Genomic DNA, 22,027 nt, shown 5'->3' on the forward strand with positions numbered 1-22,027 from the left:
ACTCTTTTTATTCTAATGAACAATCACAAAAAAAAAAAAAAAAAAAAAATTGAAAACACAACCTAGAAAGTATTTTTTTAGCCCAATTAACATAGGCCGTTCATTTTAGTGAGATGCTTAGATCTTGTCTTTAGAAGGATTTTTTCATTTCCAATTTTTTTTGGATGGCTCTATTATCATTAGATGAGCAATGTTAAAAAAGGAAAAAATGATTTGAGTTTATAAAAGCTAAGATCTTGAAACTCACAAAATGGACGGTTTAGATTCGTTTTTGGAGGGGACCCATTTTGACCATATCTAAGGTTCAAATTGAACTTTTTTTTTTTTTTGGAGGATTGATTACTGAGATGAAGAGAGTGTGTGTGCAAAATTTGGGGTCATACAAATACCACAAACATGATTTTCTAGAAGTGTCGTTGCATTATACTATGATACAACCGTTTTATTGGATCATTGCTCATTAAAAACCGTTTTATTGGATCATTGCTCATTAAAAATTTGGGATCACATTGGCTTTTTATTTTTTTAATAGAATAAGAAATACCTATTTTTTTTAATAAAATAAGAAACGCCTCTTTTTAATAAAAAATATTAGGATCACACCTGGCGGGATTCGAACCTTGGACGGGAAAGTGCTGAGCCGTCACTAACAACCAAAAAATTACTTTAATCGCACACAATTATGTATGGGAATATATAACATATTTATTAAATTTGTACATGGTACGCTGCCTCACCCTTGGGTTGAGGCCGAGTAACTCGGCCAAGTCCAAAAACAATGATTGTATCTATCAATTAACCCCTCCCATCACCTCCGACATTGACTCAGTTGAGTCAGCTACTCCCCTCTTCTGCTTTGGCCTTGTAGTTCTAGTCTTGATAAAATGAAAGTTTTTTTGTTGGTCCTTGTCGCTGACTCAATCTAGGAGAGTGTCATTCCACTGTTTTGGATGAATAGTGCTCTCCATGTTAAAACATAGAGAGGCTACTCCACATGAGATGCCTCTTGAGTACCAAACTTAGTAGAACGGGACTCTTCCGGGAGAGACATCTCTTAAAGAGGCCTCTCTAGGTATCCAAACAAGGTTGTGTTAGTTGGACTGTGTAGATTTGATATAATTTTAAAAAAAATGTTAAAAAGTAATACATCTTTTAAGATCATGACAAAACTATAACATACAAATAAAATGGATGTTGTGGATTACTGCAACCTTACTTCCATAAGTAAGATTGCAACCTTATATAATTTTTTTCCTTTCTGTTTTACTTTATTGTGTTATAGATTTTACACACTTCTAAATTTTATTTCTTGATATAGTTCTGGTGTTGAAAATCTTCTGATGATTTATTTACCACAAAAAAAATTTAATAACTTAAGGAAAATTTTATATAAGTGCGAGGCTCTAAACAATTAAACTAGGGTGCACCTCAAAAATTTCACTAGAAGATATTGTTTTGATGCCCAAATATCCCCAAATTGATCATCTTGCCCTCAAGATGCATGAATATGAGAAAAAAAATTGATTTCAAGATTTGGAAATAGTGCATATTGTAATGCATTTTTGGACCCTCAATTATCAAGATTTTCAAGTTTTAATAGATATATTTGATCTACACTATTTTTAAGCTTTAGGTTTTATAATTGGATATGAAAATATATTCTATCACAAAAATTTCTAGTATTGAAAACTGTGTAGAAAAAATCGAAACGGAACAGTTAACCGGATATGGGCCCAGAAGCAGCTTAACAGGCTTAACCGTTCAACCATTCTAATCGGGCAAGTCCTAGGTGGTCAAAGTAGCATTAAAAAAAAATACAAACAAAATATTTAATAAAATATGAAAACTATATTTAAAAAAAGGTGCGATTTGTAAAGAGCCTAGGCTCTAAAAAAATCAAATTAGAGCCTACTTTCAAATAGTGTTGAAAAATACATATATTTGCATCTTTATTTATAAAGTTTAAAGCTTCAAAAATAGTATAGATCGACATATCTATGAAAACTTGAAAATCTTGAAAATAGACATTCCAAAAATGAATTTCAAAATACACTATTTCCAAAATTTAAAATCCATTTTTTTCACATGTCAAGATGATTAATTTGAGGATATTTGGGCATCAAAACAATCTCTTCTAGTGAAATTTTGGAGGTAGGATCTAATTTGATTATTTAGAGCCTCGGCTCTATATAAACTTTTTCTTTTAAAAAATGATTAAATAAAGCACGTCCAAATGAATTTGAAAATTAACGAAAAATAGATTTTAAAGAATATTTGTGCCAAAAGATATTTTTAAAATTGTTCAAAACAGATGAAAAATTGTAAAAATAAGCATCAATAGCCAAAACAATTTTCAATCTTTGTATTTAAAAAACACATTACAAACAAAGTCGCATATTTTTTGAAATTTTACATAAATATTTTAAAACATACACAGCCGGTCACCCGATTGAAACTATATTTCTCAACAATATTTGGTGGTTACCGGTTTTACAGCTAGATTTTTTCTTCAATGATGAAAACTATATTTTTCAACACTATCTGAAGGCCTGATTTAAAAATAGCTAGTAGTGATGTGAGGCCGTACCCTATTTTAGTAATGCTGGAAATGGAAGCCTAAACCATTAGCCGAAGCTCACGTGGTGCAGTTTGCTACCACCGGGAACCCATCTCGTTTGCCAAATATGTGCCACGTTTGTTCCATGCACGATCTCATCTCCTGCTATAAATTATCTCTTTTGATGCTTCTTGAAGTTCATTAGTTTGACAAGTGTTCTCATCACTACAAATGGAGTTTTACAGAAAAAGAGATGGCAGAAGGGGAGAAGAAGGTGATGGTTGCAGTGGATGACAGTGAGTGTAACCGCTATGCTTTTGAGTGGTTTTTGGAGAACCTCCTCCCGTCTCTCTCTACTCAGCTTTATGTGTTTCACGTCGAACCCCTTGATAATATCAGTTATGCCTATGCAGCTTCTCTTGGAGCAGCGCGTATGCATTTTTCCTTCTCTCTCTCTATTTGTTGATTCTGGATTTTGGGTCCAATAATTTCCTGCTACTTTTTTTAGGTTCAATGTTAATTGCTTCATTCATAAGTTAATCACCACCTCTCTCTCTCTCTCTCTCTCTCTCTCTCTCTCTCTCTCTCTCTCTCTCTCTCTCTCTCTCTCTCTCTCTCTCTCTCTCTCTCTCTCTCTCTCTCGCTGTGACTGAATTTGTGGGCTATCACAAATTTTTGTCAAACATTCAGGCTTTACTCGTTTGAATTGTGTATGTTTTTTTACCAGTTTTTTTGGAACCTGTGGATTGCTCTAATGTCTCTGTAGCCGCTATTCGGCGAGCCTAATTAATGATTTTGCATCTGTTGTAAATAGATTTTCATTTTAGCTACTCTCTCTGAAGCCTAATTCATCATGTTTCCATGAGTCGTACTCGAAACATGCTTCATGCTTCGCTAGATGATGCTCTATTCTGTACCACTTCTGTTTCAATACGATCAGAGTGTGAAAATTTATTTGTTTCAGTGCTGTTGTTTCTTGATAAATCTGAATCTTTGTTAATTTAGGATCGCTTGTAAGTTGAATTGTTTCATTGTGTGTAGCCCCTCAATTGATTGAGGCTCTTCAAGATCAGCAGAGGAAGATTACAAAGGTGCTTGTTGATAAAATCAAGGAGATCTGCACTAAGAGGAGTGTAAGTTCACTTTAATGGAGAGCATTTGCCTCAAAATCAAGATGGACGTGAGCTTAGTGTTCTTTTCTTTGCCATTTTGGATTGATGAGAAAGATAGCTTGGATCATTTGCATGGGTCATTTGCTCTGAAAATGTTTGACCTATCATGCTCTCTCGAGTTTTGACTGAAATGTAAGAAAGAAAAGAATAGAACTGAGGAAAGACTACGATGAAAATGAACCGAATTCACAAAGCGTTCCCAGCTTTTGCATGCCTATAAAGGGAGTTCTTCCCTTGAGTTATTAATTCATTTTGTGGAGATGTTGCTGAGAGATGGGACTGTTGTTCATGACTTCAACAAATAGTGCTTCTCTTTTGTCAATAAAGTTGGATAGTTCCAATCTTTCCCTGAAAAAAATAAAATAGATAGGCTAGTAAAAAGCTTGGTTGTTGTAACTTAGACAGGGCTTCCCTGAGAAGTATCCCTTAAAGAAAAAAAATTGAATCCATGTAATGATTTATCATGTAAATATGTAATAAAGGATTCTCAAAATGGTGTTAGTCTGCAATCCATCTGTGATATTCATGCTTCCGTAAAAAAGATGGTGTCGAATAAAATACGTGATTTGACTTTGCTGTCATTACTTCTAGAGTAGCAAAGTATCTTGGTTATATATATGCTAAAATATACTGTATGTGATTTACCCCTTTGCTCAGAGACGATTTGCCAGTTTAAAACTATATTGGAGAGTTATGAATTTCTTTGATGTATTAGATCACTGCTGAGATAATCACTGTAAGAGGAGAGCCTAAAGACGCCATATGTGAAGCTGTTGAGAAATATCAAATTGAACTGCTAGTTTTGGGTAGCCATGGCCGAGGAGCTTTACAAAGGTGAGATGCATTGTTTTTAGATACAGTTAGTGTTGTCCTTGGGAGTAGTTTTTTTTCATCTATATCAATGAAACTGATTTATTTTTTGGTTTCCTATTTTTTGTGGGCATACTGTATTTGGTTGTAGAGGAAACACTTCTAGATCTTTATGCACGCAAAGGATTTGTAGCTTCCGATAGACAATTTGAGCACCAGTCAAAATAGACACATTAAGCTATTGTCTCAAAGTAGCCAGCTGCATGTCATTATATTATTGATAGAGCAAACTGAAGCTAAGATTTAAGTGCATTAGAAAAAATTCTTAAATGGGATATCGAAAAAGTATCTTTCCAGGATTTAAGATGGATCCTGAAGTCTGTGCTTGCCCCAATTGGCCATGTGTGCCACTTGTATGTATTGTCCTCTTATATGTTTTTTTTTTTTTTTTTTTTGCGTGTGTGTGTGTGTGAGAGAGAGAGAGAGCTCCGATGTGGCCATGTGTCTAAAGGCGATCTTCCTTTTATATAAACTCCTATGCATGTGTTCTTTTCTAAAACTAAAAATAAAAAAAGTTATAGATTTATGTGGGGGAATCATTCTCATTAAGAGAACAATGAAGATTATAGAGTTTGTATGCAAGGACTTCGGTCCAAATGAGTAGGGGCCTTTACAAATACAAGGATAATGTAGCCTACATCTAAAGAATACAATAGAATTAAGCAAATATTTTATATAATAACACACTATCCTGTTGAGGTGTTGGATATTCTTATTATCATACATACTTGGGTATGTGGTGTTCTATCTGTACCATTTTTTAAGGACTCTAAGAGTCAATTGAGGGTGCACTCAAGTCTATGTTGCATAGTAACTAAGTGAGTTTATTTAACCGTGATTCAACAACTTGACCGACTCTAACCAGTAAACTCAGCTTGAAACAAGGCTGAGTCTGTAGGCAAAGCACAAATTTACAGCCTAGTCTGTCGTATATATATGTGAGTAATCCCTGATTCTGATTAATGAGAAATTCTTTGTAGGTTTCCTAATCTAATTGGATCTTAGAGCCGAGTTTTTTTAGATGATGAGTCTTTTCAAATTGGCAGGATTGTCATGCTTCTCTAGTTGCTTATACATCCACCTTAGGATATTGTGTTTTTTTGAAAAATCCATTATTTTTTGGTATTATGATATTTTCTCCAAATCCAGTCTTGAAGCAGAGTATGAAAACCATGTCCTTTGCCTCTTACGAGATACTCTGGCTTTGCATATTACTGAATAGTGTTTTTATTCGATCCCCTAATCTGCTTGGAGACTATCACTGTTACCAGCTTGTCACCGACCGTACCACGCACATTGAGGCCCACTCTCATTCCATTTGTGAGAGATAGCTTGTGGACTTCCTTCTCTTCCTATATTCTCTATGAAGACCAGATTTGCTTGGCTGTTAACCAAAGTTGTTACTGAAAGTCCACATGATTACCTTGTGAACAAAATGTAGCTTGTCATTACCATATTTGGGACATCTTAGGCTTTCTAGACAGTCAACTGGGAGAGAATCTGGAGTTGAATATAATTATAATTCTATATCAACCAGATATTTATTTCTATATTCTTAAACATTAATCTTTAGCAAGAATGACAATCCAAAAAAGACTATTCACCAAATGAAATGTCATGATGTGTAGGGAATTTTCATATGGCCATGGCCCCAGATGATACACTAGGTTCCTTGTTAGACCTTCCATAGAAATGTTCGCAGATGATTCCAAATACATACAAGGGTGAAAAAAAATGAAAACTTTTCAGAAACATTTTACCCTAGAAACAAGTCTCCATAACATAATTGTTCAAAAGGTTAGGTCATGAATTTACTATCAACCTGATAGTTTAGTACAACAATCATACAATGTTGTTTTAGTCTTTATGGTTAAATTTTTATTCAATTAAACCTGCATTGACTTTCATGATCCTGAAAATGTTCTTTATGTTATTGATTTCTGATTTGTGGCATTTTATGAATCAGGGCTTTCTTGGGGAGTGTGAGCAATTACTGTGTACACCATGCTAAATGCCCTGTTTTGGTTGTGAAGAAACCAAAACAAACAAGTGGGGCAAGTTAATATATTAAGGTTTGTAAATCTCTTGTAAATATGACATTGTTTCTCTGATGGGAGGCGTGTTATGAAATAAGTGCCTTATGGTCATTTTCTTCAAATAAAAAGTTGTTTGCTTCAAATAAAAAATTGTGTAAATCTTATATATGATGTTTATGAAAGACTATTGTTCCTTCAACATGAGCATTGATATGAAATAAAGAAATTAAGTGTTCTACTTTGTTGTTGACTTTGCTTGGTTATGGTACTGATAACTCTGCCATGCTCGATTGATTTACATGTTCAATTTATTTCTCCTTTTGGATTAAATGCCAGCCTTACTATATGTAGCATTTCGAAATGCTTTGAAGCATTTCAGCTTGTGCCCATATTAATGTTTACATAAAGTAATGTTTGTCTATTAATACCATGAATTCTACCAACTATTAAAAAGAAAGTAGTAAATGGTATATGCGACTCAAATATTTGATCTCAACCTAAGACTCGGTTGAGGGTTGCTGCTAACCGTACACCTCCTTGTGCCAACCTCAGGTAGACAACAGGCAAGCGAGATAGAAAGTATTCATCTGCAATTTTATGTAACCATTAAATAGATATGAAAATAAAAAGTGCAAAATTAGATAGACACTGGAGGCATGGTAATGGCTTATAGCTTCTCAATTTACCTCGTAATACTGAACCATCAGTGACATTTTTGTATGCGGAGTCACAGGCTGCATGAACCCCTTCGGTTGCATATCTGCAAATTCAAGCACAACCCACAATCACTTCAAGCCTATAATGCGCCTACTTTTCTAGATATGGAACTTCAATCAGAAGGTATTTCAATCCATTTGGAGATAGATAAGAACTGCATTTTCGAAGGATTCAAAAGATGTTGCCTTTTGTAGCACTTCTTCTTTTCTTTTTTAGGAATGAAAGGATGTTAATTGGTGATTTTCCTCTGATCTCCTCACTGCTATGCACTAAATATCTTTTTTCTGGATGGTTAAGCGCACAGATCCATACTTATATTTTTTCTTCAATGATTTTGGGGATAATGGCAAAAACACCAACACAAAATGGCCAACTAGACACAGCATGAAAATGATCCGTCCCGAACTAACGACAGAAAATTAACAAAAATAAATCTATTTTACTCTTGAATTGTGGCAGGAATGAGTAATTTTGTAGTGAGCATGTAAATCAAATGTTAAATTTTAGCACTTAATGGAAGGGCTTTTTCTGCAATTTTGTAAAAGGCTGGGTTCCTTCTGTGATCTTGTTAAAAGTAATTATCATACTTTTGTTAGACGACATTCAGAATAACTTTCATGTACTCCTAGGCTTATAATCTTTTAAGGATGAACTAAATGGGGTGGATGAAACATATAAAAAACAAGTCACATGGGTTTTGAGGAACTTACGGATCTGGGCATGCATCTTGATTTGAACTGCATTTTTCCCAGCTCTTAACTTCATCTGCCCATTCTCCCTGTTACACACAAAAAAGTGCATGAGTGGAAAACACTAATATATTTTGCATGGATGTCGCAAACGCACCGATCAAATACGAGGGCTTGCATCCATGCATGTTATGTGTGTGTGTGAGAGAGAGCAGCTGTCAGTTTGGTACCGTAATATTCTGTTGGATGGCTTCGATCAAACTGTCGACATTGGAATCGTAAATTCTCTCCAGTGCAGTATCAATAATACTATCATCCCATACCTGTTAATCAATTTTTCCGGGGTAAATCGGTTTGCCAAACCATATGTAACGTACGTCGGCATAAACTGGTTCGCCAAACCATATGTAACGTAGGCCGGCATAAACTGGTTCGCCAAACCATATGTAATATGAGTTGATGTATGTCTAACAGATGAATACCAACAATTTTACCATTTGAAATGAGGTTGCAAGAAAAGACACATGGGAAATGGATTGATGGTTTGATAATTAGAACCATTCTACGCCTTCCAACATGATTCTGGTAATGTCCAGGGCTTAAGTCTAAATTATGAGCACTTCAATTCTCCTCTTGCCCAATCTAGGAGGCTAATGATTAGATCACATCGGTTTTGTGGGAATCCAAACTAATAAATTTTTCTAAACAATATTTTGTATGCCCATAGATTATTTAATCTTGGGTAATGTAGTGTTTTGAATATACACCAATTTTAGATTTGTTCATGATTCTCTGTATATGATTGGTAGCTTGGTGAATTTGTACATATTTAGGCATCTTTGCATCAATCGCGGTTTAGCCAATTTGTACAAATTTAGGCATCACCACATCAATCGGGGCTTTGCCCGTTGGCTACACGAGCATGTGTAGCCAACGAGCTTTGCCAGTGCTGGCCAAGTTTGGTCAAAGCCCTCATTTTGATATTTGAGATAATATGGAAGTGATTCCAAGTTTCTTCACAGTAGATACCCTCACTGCCACAAGTATAGTTAACTAATTCAGCATTAGTTCGATATGAATGAAAAATAGTAGTTTTAAAGCTTACATGATGGAGAACTGTTTTCCTCGTGTACCAGTGGACATCTATGGTGTTCCCTCCTCTGTCTGAAGTGAACCCAACATGTAGTGGCTGCAATTGAAAGAATGCTTGAGAAAAATATTTGAGGAAAATGCTGAATGAATGGAACTATGCAAGAAAGAGAATAAATATTGTGGCACAATTAAAGCAATTCGCATAACCAATTGTCCAAATGCATTATGGGAGGGAGTTGTTGTGGACTCTATACACACCTTGCACAAGACCTCTAAAGAGGATATGTTTTGGATTCATGGAAAATTTTGGTAAAGTTTTACGTTGATTGTTTACTTAATACAACTTAGCTCTTATACCTGGATTTGAGACTGGTTAAAGAAAAGTTTAAGATCATCACCTTTCTTATACCAACCTCTAAACAGGATTCTTGTTCATTTACTGGTTTCTTGTTCCGAATTAAACCTAATATCCTTTATGACATTTCGAATTTTCGGACTACACGGATGGTGGTGGCATATGATAGAATCACAGCAAATTTCAAATATATCATACATACCCTTTTTTTTTGTGTGTCAATTGCATATAGACTAGGGAGTTAGCAATTTTTGAAGATGTCAATAGGTGGTGTTAACAGGATAGAAAACCCCAATATGGTAACTAAATATGGGCTCCATGACCCAACCCCTTTCCTATATCATACATATCATGCCTTTATCATGAGATTTTTTAAAAGCATTTCATATGATCATTTCATTTTAAATTCGCATGTCCATGAGGCCTGAACGGCCACATAGGCAAACTATATAACGATGCCATGAGTGAGTTCTTTGCGGACTAAACCTTGTACTGGTTAACTACATTTCCTAACACTAGGATAATTGTGATCACTGTTTAAAAACACGGATTGTCAGGGCGGATTGGCGATCCACTGAACTGATATGGGTCAACCAAATTGGCAATCCAGGAAAAAAGAAAAGAAAAAAAATAGAAAAAAAATTGCATCATTCCATAGGAAATATGTATTTTATGATGTAGAATTTCAATAATACAAAAGTACATTAAAGATGGGGAATTAGGTAAACTGGATAGATCAGGACCGATTCTTGATTTTAGGAGGGAATTGGACTAGTGATCTGAGATAGATTAGCGATTTTGAGTTTGAGTTATGATCCATTTGACTTTTTGACCAAGTGTTCACTTATGTGACTGAGGGTGCAAATGGGCCAGCCCTGCCCAGCAGGTCTCGAGCGGCTAGACTACATGGGCCGAGTACTAACCAGTGGAGTGGGCCATAGTACTAGTGTTTGAAATGTCCTTGTTATGATTTATCAATTTAACAATCATGCAATTGGGCAAACTGGTTCGACCCGCCTGGGGGCCCGCTCCGACATGGGTGGGGTTCATCCTCTTTGGCTGAGATGTCAAGTCCCATTTACTTGACCAGTGGAGTGCTCCATAGTACTAACGTCTAACATGTCCTTGTTATTGTGATTTTATTAATTTAACAATCATGCAATTGGCCAAAGTGGTTCGACCCGCCTTGAGGGCCCGTTCTGATATGGATTGGGCTCATCCCCTTCATTAGGACTGTCAGCCGGATTGGGCCAGGCCTGAATTTAAGGCTTGATAACTTAAAAAGGTAGGGCCAGATCTGCCTAGGCCCAACCCACTTCACAATATCTTACTTATAGATTAGCAAAGCTAGCTATGCTCTAAATCATAAATAAGATACAAAATTCGGAATTGGTGTGCGAGGTGTGATAACAGGACATCCATGTGCCACAAAGCACAATTTTTTGAAAATCTCAAATGCCGTGAAGCCCAGGTTAAGTCGTTAAAATAAATACGGTGCCTAAACTACGATGATCCTTAACAAGTTATCGGGACTCGTCTCGGCCAAGGTAGTCAACCCTTGGACGAAGCAAGTTACTTGGGCGGGTGGTCCAACCTCATTTTTTTTTAAAAAAAAAAAAGCAAAAACTTAGTGTGTGTGTATTTTGCCCCTGTCACATACATGCGAGTTATTTGTTACAGTAATTTGCCCTTGTCCTCGACATGCTATATCCATGATGGTTTTGCCTAAAAACTGCTTTGGACCTACAGAAGCCATGGTGGTCCCCGTATATTTTTTGCGTCAATTTTATGTGAAAAAAAATCTCATCACGGACATGTTATATCCCTGATGGTCTTTAATCCACACCCTCCAAAACATTTGGACGGCGCCAAGCCTATGGGCGAAAATACTGTTCATTTTCACCCATAGGCTTTTTGAAGTATACAATGAGACCGTCTACCTTTGATATAAGGAGGTCACAAGTACTTGTAGCCATCTAATGTGAAATTTTTTTTTTAAGTTTGAGCTTGGTCAATGGAATAAATGTATCCATCTAATTTTACATCCAATGGTCACAATTAATTGTGACCACCTTGTACATCCAATGGACATATATATATATATATATATATATATATATTATTTTTATTTTCTTTTTTCTTTATTTTTTGTCAAATGAAAAATAGCTTCTTGGTTAGCTATCCGCTCGTGTGCCTCTTCACTTAGTTAGCTTGGGTTTGATCCCAAGTATGCCCTGTTTGGGACCCAACAAGCAGTTTGAACCATAGTTACCATGAAGGCCCAACTAGGGTGGCGCTTTTGCTCCGGAATCCCAGCTCCGGCCCTCTTTTGCTGGAATCTTGTCCAGAACCCGTTCCCAACTTTTTGGGAACTCGCTTCTTCTCAATCCCATTCACAACAGAGCTCGCTAACGCTACCTCACGGATATTGCTCCCATTGTCCCACAGAGCGCGGTCTTGAAAAAATTAGATCCCCGCTCCCAGAATTTTAGGCTCACGATCCCTATGTTCCCGAAACTCCATCCTTAGGGAGGATCCCACCATGAACAAAAACAAAGCCACCCACCATTAAAATAGTAGGGTTATCAGCTAAAAAACGAGTAGAAATTGAGCCTCCATGACTCAAAGCAGTTATTCTAGCCCTAATTCCATATGGGTAACTTTTTGGTACTCTATTAAAAATGTTACTTTGCTTTTCCAAATCTTTACAAAGGTTTTTCATTTGAATTCCTATAGAAAACCACTCACCCCAATTCTTGAATTCGTCAAGGCCAACTTTTATAACATACCTGAAATCTCCTTGTATATTCAGGCTTTTATGGTTTCCTTGTAAAATTTAGAGCTTCCCATTTGATTTCTCTACGTCTTGCTTGAGTTTTTTTAAAAAATAAAGGAGCTTGAACTCTATTCCTCCTCTATCAAGGATATCACCAACCTTCACAACCATAGAGTTGCCTGCAATTTAGTGAATATTTTTTCATCGAAGATTTTAGCCATTTTTAAGGCTTGTTTGGCCTTTTGAAGATCGCCATAGAGTTCCCCAACCGCTAGCAAGCGAGGTTGAGATAGGTATGTAGATTTTTGTCGCTGTTGTGCCTTTTGAGAAAAGAGAAAGAGTCCAGTCACTGTGAAGTGAGACAATTGTGTTCATGAAGTTAGAGATAGAGAGGGACACGTCTTGACAGATGGGTCCATTGGATTAGGGGTGTAGAGCTTGAAGAGGTAGTGCATGTGAAGAGGTGATGAATTCTGGTCAAGAGAGAGAGAGAGAGAGAGAGAGAGAGAGGGAGAGAGAAAGAGAGGACAGGTGGAGATTGGCTCTAAGTTAAGCCGAATGCAATCCAACCTTGAATGGAGCTCAATTCATTCCAAATAGAAACGTATTTTTCTTAGATAGGGACGCGACTCAACTTTAAATGGGATCCCGTTCCTATTGTCTATGGGAGCGCAATCCTAATGAATATAGGAACCGTTCCCATTTTACATGGAATGTTTTCCCGTTAAATAAGAGCCTCAATCCCAATGTATCGGGAACGTACTCCCTGTTCATACGGGATCTTGATCTGCAACTTTTACCCTCACCAGAATTCACTCCCCGAGCTCCGGAGCTTTAGATCGCCCTCAATCCAACGCTCCTGCTCCCGGTAACTATGGTTTGAACTAAGACTTGGAAAAAACTCGCCTAGCCAATCAAACGAGTTTGTGTTGACTCGGTCAAGTTCCAGAACGCTGATCCATAATATTTGAACTATACACAGTACCTTGAAATTGGTGACCATGAACAATGGGAGATCTGTGCAAACGGCATACCTGATGTATATCTCCGATGAAGTGTGAAAGGAAAAGCAGTGCTTGAGTGAGATTATCTGTGATAGAACAACAAACAATACCCACTGTAATTTTAGAGCAACAAACAATACCCACCGTAATTTTTGAGCTATGTGGAGAGAGAGAGAGAGAGAGAGAGAGAGAGAGAGAGAGAGAGAGGACATACATCCGGATGAAGATGAAGATTGTGAATAGGTCTCAAGCTGCTTGGTGTAATTGTTAATGGCTCCGGCAACACACCTGTCTTTAGCACCATCTTCATCCTTGCAGTCCCCTACCAACATCTTTTTCATTATTTTGCAACTATTTGTGGTCTTGTGCATTTGGATGGCAATGGGACAGGCGGCCTGTCTCAGCCTATCCCGGTTGGCCCGGCCCATAAGACTTGGGACACAAACTGTGTCCTAGGGGCCATGACAGGGACAGGGCCAGTGCGAGCGTGGTTTGGCCCAACCCACTTTTTCTCTTAATTTTTTTAGTAAAATTATTGCTAATATACCTAAATTTTAATAAAATCGTAAAAAAAAAACCCCAACTTCCCAAAACTTCATCCACACTTTTTTTTTCCAAATTTCAGCTTTTTTTGGACGAAAATACCATTTATAATAATCTTTCTACCATAATACATTTTGATCTTTACGGTAATTTAAATACCGTTACAAATAGAGATAGAATTACTGTATATAAAATACTGTAATAATATGAAGTTATATTACAGTACTTCAAGTAACGTAATAACTAATCTTCTTTTTACAGTAATGTTAATACCGTTATTGTTTGAATTATTACAGTAATTAAATTACCGTAATGTGTGGTGAAGTCCTTACGGTATTTTTGAAAAGCTTCAAACCAAAGCTAATATCAGGGTTACCCCCCTCTTCCCTGTCTCCCCGTAATTATCTACACTAATCCAAATAAACCTTGCAATAGGAAAACCCGAACATAAATCCTATGAAACGAAATACTATCATCCAAATATGGAGAAATTTAAAGCAAAAACCATGTATATCTCCTATTATCTAGATTTAAGACTGAAGGTGTATAAGACATGATTAAGAGGAAGGGAAACAATGAGAAAGGTCACGTGAAATTTTCAAAACAAAAGAAGGAAAGAGGTAAACCTTATATTACATTCGGTTTGAAGCTTTTCAGCTTATTACGGTAATAAGAATATCGTAAGGACTTCACCATACATTAACAAACAATTACGGTATTAACAATACCGTAATATAACTTCATACTATTAAGGTATTTTATATACCGTAATACTATCTCAATTTGTAACGAAATTTAAATTACCATAAAGATCAAAATGTATTACGGTAGAAAGATTACCGTAAAAGGTATTTTCGTCCAAAAAAACCGAAAAATGGGAAAAAGAGTGTGGGCGAGGTTTTGGAAAATTGGGAGTTTTTTTACGATTTTATTAAAATTTAGGTATATTAACAATAATTTCCCTTTTATTATTATTTCTTCTCCATTTATTTTTGGCCCAGCCTGAGACCTAAGACTAGGTCAGCACTATGGAGATAATGGCCACTAGACATAGCCCAAGTCCAGCCCTTTGCCACTAGAATTGTTTAGCATGTCTAAAGTCTAAACGACTAATTCAGAACCTTTACATAAAAATTCAAATAGAGAGCGAAAATTCGTTCACCTAAGGGTACATTGGATTTAGATTTTCAGGAGTCACTTTTTCTGGAAAAGATGGGCCAATCGTGTTTGGTTCACTTGGAATTGAGATTTCCATAGGATTTCTGAATGCTTATTTTAAGCCTAAATTTGGAATTGACATTTCATGGAAATGATCCATTTTGCTACTGAAGAACAAATTTTTTAAAAAAAATTCAAGGAGAAAAAGGTATTAAAATTTTAGAGAGGGAAACTATGTCAAATTTTAGAGAGAGAAAGGATACGCAATTTTTTAGAAAGGGAAAGTATACCAATTTTTTAATGAGAGAACTATCTCAAATTTCTAGAGAGATAAACTATCTCAAATTTAAATTTTTAGGGAGACCATATTAAAATTTTAGAGAGAGAAACTATCTCAAATATTAAATGTTAGAGAGAGAGAGTATCTTAAAATTTTAGAGAGAGAAACTACATTAAATTTTACAGATAGGAACTACTTAAAATTTTTAGAGATAAATATCTCAAAACATTTAGAGAGAGAAATTACCTCAAATTTTAAGTTTTAGAGAGATATTAGAAACTATATCAAATTGTAGATGGAAATACTACCAGAAAATTTTTATAGAAATAAACTATCTCAAATTTTAAGTTTTAGAGAGAGAAAATATCTTAAAAATTTAGAAAGAGAGAGAGAAAATATATCAAATTTTAGATACATAAAGTACTTGTAATATTTAGAGAGATAAACTATTTTAAAAATTTTCGATAGAGAAACTATCTCAAATTTCAATTTTTAGAGGGAGAAAAATATCTTAAAACTTTAGAGAGAGAAACTATATCAAATTTTGAAATATTTAGAGATAGAAACTATTTAAAAATTTTAAATAGAGAAACTATATCAAATGTTAGATAAAGAAAATACCTAAAATTTATAGAGAGATAAACTATCTCAAATTTTAAGTTTTAGAGAGAGAAAGCACATTAAAATTTTTGAGAAAGAAACTACTTTAGAGAGACAAATCATCTCAAAATTTAAGTTTTAGAGAGAGAAAGCATCTTAAAATTTTAGAGAGAGTAACTATATCAAATTTTAGAGTGAAAAAGTACCTAAAATTTCTTAGAGAGAGAAACTATCTTAAAATTTTTGGAAAAAAACTATCTCAAATTTTAAGTTTTAGACAGAAAAGGTACCTTAAAATTTTAGAGAGAAAATATATCATATTTTGGAGAGAGAAACTACCTGAAATTGTTCAGAAAGAGAAACTATCTGAAATTGTATAGAGAGAAACTATCTCAAAATTTTTATAGAGAGAAACTATATTAAATTTTAAGTTTTGGAGAGAGAAAGTATCTCAAAATTTTAGAGAAATAAACTATATCATATTTTGGAGAGAGAAAGTATATAAATTTTTTAGAGAGATAAACTATCTCAAAATTTTTAGAGAGATAAACTATTTCCAATTTTAAGTTTTTGAAAGAGAGATTATTAAAATTTTAGAAAAAAAAATTAGAGAATGAAACTATCTCAAAAATTTTGAAGAGAGAGATGGAGAGAATTTGCATTCCAAAAAAAAAATATTCCAGACCATCCAAAGAGAGAATTTGCATTTTCTTGATTACTACCATATGCGATCCAAACTGAGAATTGATATTCCCAAGAAAACTCAATTTTGCAGGATTGAAAATATCCGGGATCCAAACGGCCCTAAATGCAATGTTAAGGAGATAACGCCTAGATGGGGAGGAATTTGTAGTGTTTACGCCATTTTTGGCAACTGTGTCATGACCAAATCCAATGGGAACATTCATTTTGCTAGGGATTGTAAGGGCAGGCACATGGATGGAAATATATTGTATGATGAAATACTTTATTTTTGGATGTAACTAAAGACAAATTATCTCCAATTTTGAGGATTATAAATGTAATCTCTAATCTCCAAATTTTAAAAATCCAATCTTGAAAGAAAAAAAAACACCGTTCTTTTGACCTTAATGAGATTGTAATTAGACATTGCTAAAAAGGAGTGGCACCCAACAAGAGTGGGCATAAAAGAAAAAGTAAAAAAAATATTACATGCACCTCAAACAGCCACGTAAAAAAGCTATTCCAAGGTAAAAAATTCCTAAAATTAATCGCATTGATCTCGAGATGTATGAATATAACAGAGAAATAGATTTCAAGTCATAAATATAGTACATCTGGTAATATATTATATAAAACATGAGTTCCAACATTTTCAAGTGCATATATAGATATGCTTGATAGGCATCATATTTGGAACTATTTCATAATTTGGGGTCAAAATATCTTACACCATAACGATATTTTCATGCAGAAGTTTCAGGTACACCTTATTTCTATAGTATAAAGTTGACACCTAATAGTACAACATTATTGTGTGTGACCTTGAGAGAATCAATAAAATACATGTTCAATTCGGGTAATTCAATAAAAAAGTATACATAGAAACTATTTACTCTTGGTACAAAAAAATCACAATCACTCATCTCCATCTCATTTCAAAATAGGGTGATTGTGAACATGTCATTAACTAGGTTAAAAATCCAAAGAAAAAATTCTCAAATTTTGGACACAACTCAAGCTGTTAAATTTGAGATCATGTAGGTAGAGATATATGTGACGTTTATGTAACAAAGGGACTCTTACTATACAACCCATTTACCTAATTATCAAAGGAAAAGTATATGATAAGACCATTTAACTTTGTTATAAGATGGTCACAATCAATCTTGACTATTAGATGTAAAATTTGGTAGCTGCATTTATTTCATTGGCCAAGCTCAAAGTTCAAAAGATTTTTTTTCGAACTTTGTTACACACATAAGCTATCGGATTTTATATCAGATGGTTGTAAATAATTGTGAGCTCCATATATCAAAAGTAAGTGGTCTAACTGTATACAATCCCATTATCAAAACATCAGCTATTCAAACTCATAAATCATAATTATACATCATAGTTATACATTTTTTTTATGGTATTTTTTAAATTAAATAGAAGAAATAAATAAAATGTTAAATAGGTCATGACTGTCTTGGGTCTTTCTTCATAAATTTCTATAAAAGAATGAAGTTATATGAACCACACTGTTTCGACGCTCCATGCTTCATATTGTACAATCAGGCGTTAGTATATATTTTTTCTCTTCAAAAAATTGTACAATCAGGCGTTAGTATATATTTTTTCTCTTCAAAAAATCATGTTTGTGCTTACAACTGAACATGACTTAACTCTATTTCTGAACTTCTGTTATTATTCTTTGAAAAAATTGCAATTTGCGAGCGAAAGACGTGTGCTCTAGTGGCTCATGATTTAAAGTAAAAATGAATGGAAAAAGTTTATATAGAGCCTAGGCTCTAAACAATCAAATTAGAGCCCACCTCAAGAATTTCACTAGAGAGATTGTTTTGATGCCCAAATATCCTCGAGTTGGTCATCTTGACATCCAGATACATGGATATGAAAAAAAAATGGATTTTAAGTTTTGGAAATAGTACATCTTGTAACGCCTTTTTTGACCATCAATTTTTAAGTTTTTAGATATATTCAATCTACACTTTCTAATTAAAAATAAAATTATATTTTAAGTCTATCACGAAAATTTCCAGTATTGAAAACGCATTTTTCGACAATATTTGAAGGTACGTATTACTTTGATTGTTTAGAGCCTCAGCTCTCGACAAGCCACACCCAATACGAATACATGTGATTAGTCCATTTAAACGGGCCCTTAAGATCTAGTGTATTTTTTCCCTGATGTTTCCCTTAAAAGCTAGTGGAGATAGAGAAACTGTTTGCAAAACCAGGTCAACCCGGACCCGGTCGGGTAAATCAGAACCGACCATTGGCTATGGCTGGCTAGGGTTGTCAACCGGCTTGACCACCTTAACTTTAAAAAAACAAATTCAAAAAAATAATAAATCTAAAAAATAAGAATTTATATGTAATAGGTTTTTTAATGTTTTTTATAATATTAGAAAATATTGGGAAGTATTTTGGCTATAAATATTTATTTTATATTTTTTCATCTTTTTTAGATTATTTCTAAGTTTCCCCTTTCTAAAATATCCTTGTGCACCAATTATTTTTTCCAAAATCCATTTTTTCACTACATTTTTATCTCATTTGGACGTGTTTTATTTAATTATATTTTAAACATAATTTTCATATTTTTTAAGATTTTTTGAGATATCTTTTAAATTTTTTTTAACCCTTTTTAAGGAGTCGAGACCTGCTAGGGCAGGTTACCTGGACGGTTCCGGGCTACTCAAACCCAGCCCATGGCCGGGTTCCAGGCCATTCAGACCCAGCCTATGGCCGAGTTCTGAGGGCGGATGCAGCAATTGAACACTGAGAGAGAGAGAGAGAGAGAGAGAGAGAGAGAGAGAGAGACGCACTAGAGTACTGGTAGTTGCACAAGGAGTCAGGAGTATCAATGTAATGGAGGGGTCTGGACCAGTGGAATATAAATTTGACTTGATCAGCCCATGAGCATACACTCCCTAGATCATTCCCTGCGTATTCAGGCAGCAACTCCTCCACTGCTTTTCCTGCATTTTCACTCAAACGAGACTGCAAACATACAAATAATAATGAAAACTTATCATATTTCTCTATGATCCACTAAAAATAAAACTGTACAAAAGAAATTGATCCATTCTCAACCAAGATTGCCAATTTTTAAATATATGAAGAAAAATTCCTGAGGGAAACACTAAAACCAAGTAAAAAATAAAAAAAAAACATTGCTAGATTTGGAAACTGATAAAGGCCCCAATAACAATTAGCTCAATAAAATCAAATGAATACAAATAAAGGCTTGGACCTATTGATATAAAGCTTGAAAGAGAGAGGGAGAAATCCCAAACAAATTAAAAACTATAAAACCCAACTTTACTACTCCAGGATTGTAGAAAACATGAAAAAAACCTATAATCAAGAACATAGGGAGAGAGAGAAACAGACATGAAGCTTTATAATCAACATGGGTCTATAAAGAAGAACCCATAAATAATATGCATGTACATATGGATAATGCTGGCATACGCTTTTTAGCTTATAGCTACATATGATCCAACAGTTTAAATTGAATCTGAGCATATCCAATGATCATGATTACTGAGAAAGATGAAAAAAAAAAAAAGAGAACCTGGGCTATCTTGCAGATGATGGCATGGCCATCTTTACCCCAGCTATGGCCGGCTGGAAGCAGTATTGCTACAAGAAAAAATAGAATCGAAATTCTGAATCTCATATCCATTTTCATCAAAAACAAGAGAGAGAAGAAAAAGGAAATGAGAAAGACTAAAAATGGTGTGAAGAGGAACATGAATCAATGGGTTGCTTTTATCGAGTCGAGGCCCACCAAATGAATGAATGCTAGCCTGGATTTTCGTTGGTTACGTCGACTATTTTTATTCCTAAAATACCCTCTATACATTTTTTAAAAAATAGATCTCCTCAATCTAAATACTGATATTTTTCTTCTTTTTCGTTTCCTTAATAATGACATATTAAAAAGGAAAGCGTATTTAATCATACAATCAATATGTTATAAATGGAGAAAATTGCATAAAAGGATTGGTGGTGTAATAAATTCATTTTCCTTGCATTCATGCATCCTGCACAACCATGGCCCATGAGTTGTGCAAGGCCAACCTTAGGTAGGCTAAGGGCAACCTTCTTCAGCCAGGCTCGGCTCTCTTTTTCTTTATATATATATATATATATATATATATATATATATATATATATATATATATATATATATATATATATATATATATATATATATATATATATATATTATTTGGCCTAGCTCAACCCTTGATAGAACAAAAGCTGAGCCTAAGCCAAAGTCTTTTCGATGGGCTAAGGCTGGCCTTGCCCATTGCTAGCCCTACCCTTAACTGGGTGTTTGACCTACTTGTTCAATTGAAAATCTTGCTACCTTGATCGAGCACTCGATCCTTGCCCTTTTTTGAAAAGTAAGCCAAAGGGATTTTTTACAAAAGTATATAAATTTTGGGTAAAATAATATTTAGAGACTGCTCATGATTTTTGTCAAAATTTACCAGCTTTTGGAAAATATCATCAATTCTCCCGGTCTTGTTTACATATTTCCTTACATTTAAATGGTTGCCAAATATTCCACTGTCTTAGAAAAATGTGCTTGATCATTGGGTTATTTTGGTAATTGGTACAAGAAAAAGAAAGGACGTTTAATCAATCAAAACGGTCGTGGAATTCGCTTGTCATTACCCGTACTTGCCTTTTTTGAAAGGTCCAAAATGGGCACTAATATTTGGGGAAATTACACCAAGAACATTGGGCTTGTGGATTGGGACCAAATTCTTTATTTTGGTGTGAAGTGTCGAAAATTTAAGGACAAATATCAATATTATCTAAGGAAAAAGTTTACCTGAGGTGGCAACCTTAAAATGTTGATTTTAAGATGCACCCCAAAAATGAAAAGGTTGTTTTAATGCTGAAAAACCCTCTAATTGATCATCTTGACATTGAGATGTATGAATATAAAATAAAAAAAAAGATTTTGAGTCCTATAAATAGGGCATATTGCAACACATTATCTAGACCGTCCATTTTCAATATTTTTGTAAATTTATAGATCTACTTGATTTTATTTATTTTTAGGGTTTACAATTTTATAATTAGATATGAAAATAGATTCTCATATAACCCTAATAATTTTTTACTCCAAAATTGCATATTATGATAAAATTTGGAGGTGCTCCTTAATTAGATTGTCTAACATTGCAACCTTATACAAACCACACCCATTATCTAATGTTTTATCTTCTTTTTAAAAAAAATAATTTATCAAATATTTCATCTTACTGTTGCTTTCAAAATGTGGGGCCGATGCTCCACAAATGCAATTTTCAGAAGATGCATGTGTACGGTAGATACATTTTGGTCAAACTATACACATGAGCATGCTATAGAGATGGTCATTGCATGTGTTAGTCATTAATATAAGGGATTATATACTATGAGACCATTTATATCCAAAGAGCCCCCTAGATGTGATCAATGG

The 22,027-nt window shown here is 34.5% G+C and overlaps 2 protein-coding genes across 3 annotated transcripts; one reads left to right on the top strand and one right to left on the bottom strand.

Annotated features, from left to right (window-relative positions):
• Positions 1 to 2,775: 2,775 nt before the first annotated feature.
• On the top strand, positions 2,776 to 6,876 carry LOC18432138 (Adenine nucleotide alpha hydrolases-like superfamily protein). Its single transcript, XM_006842248.3, has 4 exons — positions 2,776 to 2,988; positions 3,599 to 3,690; positions 4,445 to 4,563; positions 6,566 to 6,876. Exons 1-4 carry the CDS (start codon positions 2,811 to 2,813, stop codon positions 6,660 to 6,662), a joined length of 486 nt encoding a protein of 161 aa, XP_006842311.1. The 5' UTR covers positions 2,776 to 2,810; the 3' UTR covers positions 6,663 to 6,876.
• Positions 6,877 to 6,925: 49 nt separating this feature from the next.
• Positions 6,926 to 20,340, bottom strand: ENDO2 (endonuclease 2). Of its 2 annotated transcripts, XM_006842247.4 has the most exons (9): positions 20,120 to 20,340; positions 19,368 to 19,542; positions 13,483 to 13,590; positions 13,299 to 13,354; positions 9,147 to 9,230; positions 8,272 to 8,364; positions 8,063 to 8,130; positions 7,322 to 7,395; positions 6,926 to 7,222 (listed from the first exon to the last, which is right to left on the bottom strand). In XM_006842247.4, exons 1-9 carry the CDS (start codon positions 20,297 to 20,299, stop codon positions 7,128 to 7,130), a joined length of 933 nt encoding a protein of 310 aa, XP_006842310.3. In that variant the 5' UTR covers positions 20,300 to 20,340; the 3' UTR covers positions 6,926 to 7,127. The 2 variants fall into 2 exon arrangements, with proteins under 2 accessions (XP_006842310.3, XP_088711041.1); XM_088854915.1 differs by lacking the exons at positions 6,926 to 7,222; positions 7,322 to 7,395; positions 8,063 to 8,130; positions 8,272 to 8,364; positions 9,147 to 9,230 and adding an exon at positions 12,836 to 13,170 and having other exon boundaries at positions 20,120 to 20,314.
• Positions 20,341 to 22,027: the final 1,687 nt, after the last annotated feature.

The sequence above is a fragment of the Amborella trichopoda genome, chromosome 13 (assembly GCF_054954075.1).
Source record: "Amborella trichopoda isolate Santa Cruz 75 chromosome 13, AtrichopodaSantaCruz75HAP2 v2.0, whole genome shotgun sequence".
NCBI classification, from domain to species: domain Eukaryota; kingdom Viridiplantae; phylum Streptophyta; class Magnoliopsida; order Amborellales; family Amborellaceae; genus Amborella; species Amborella trichopoda.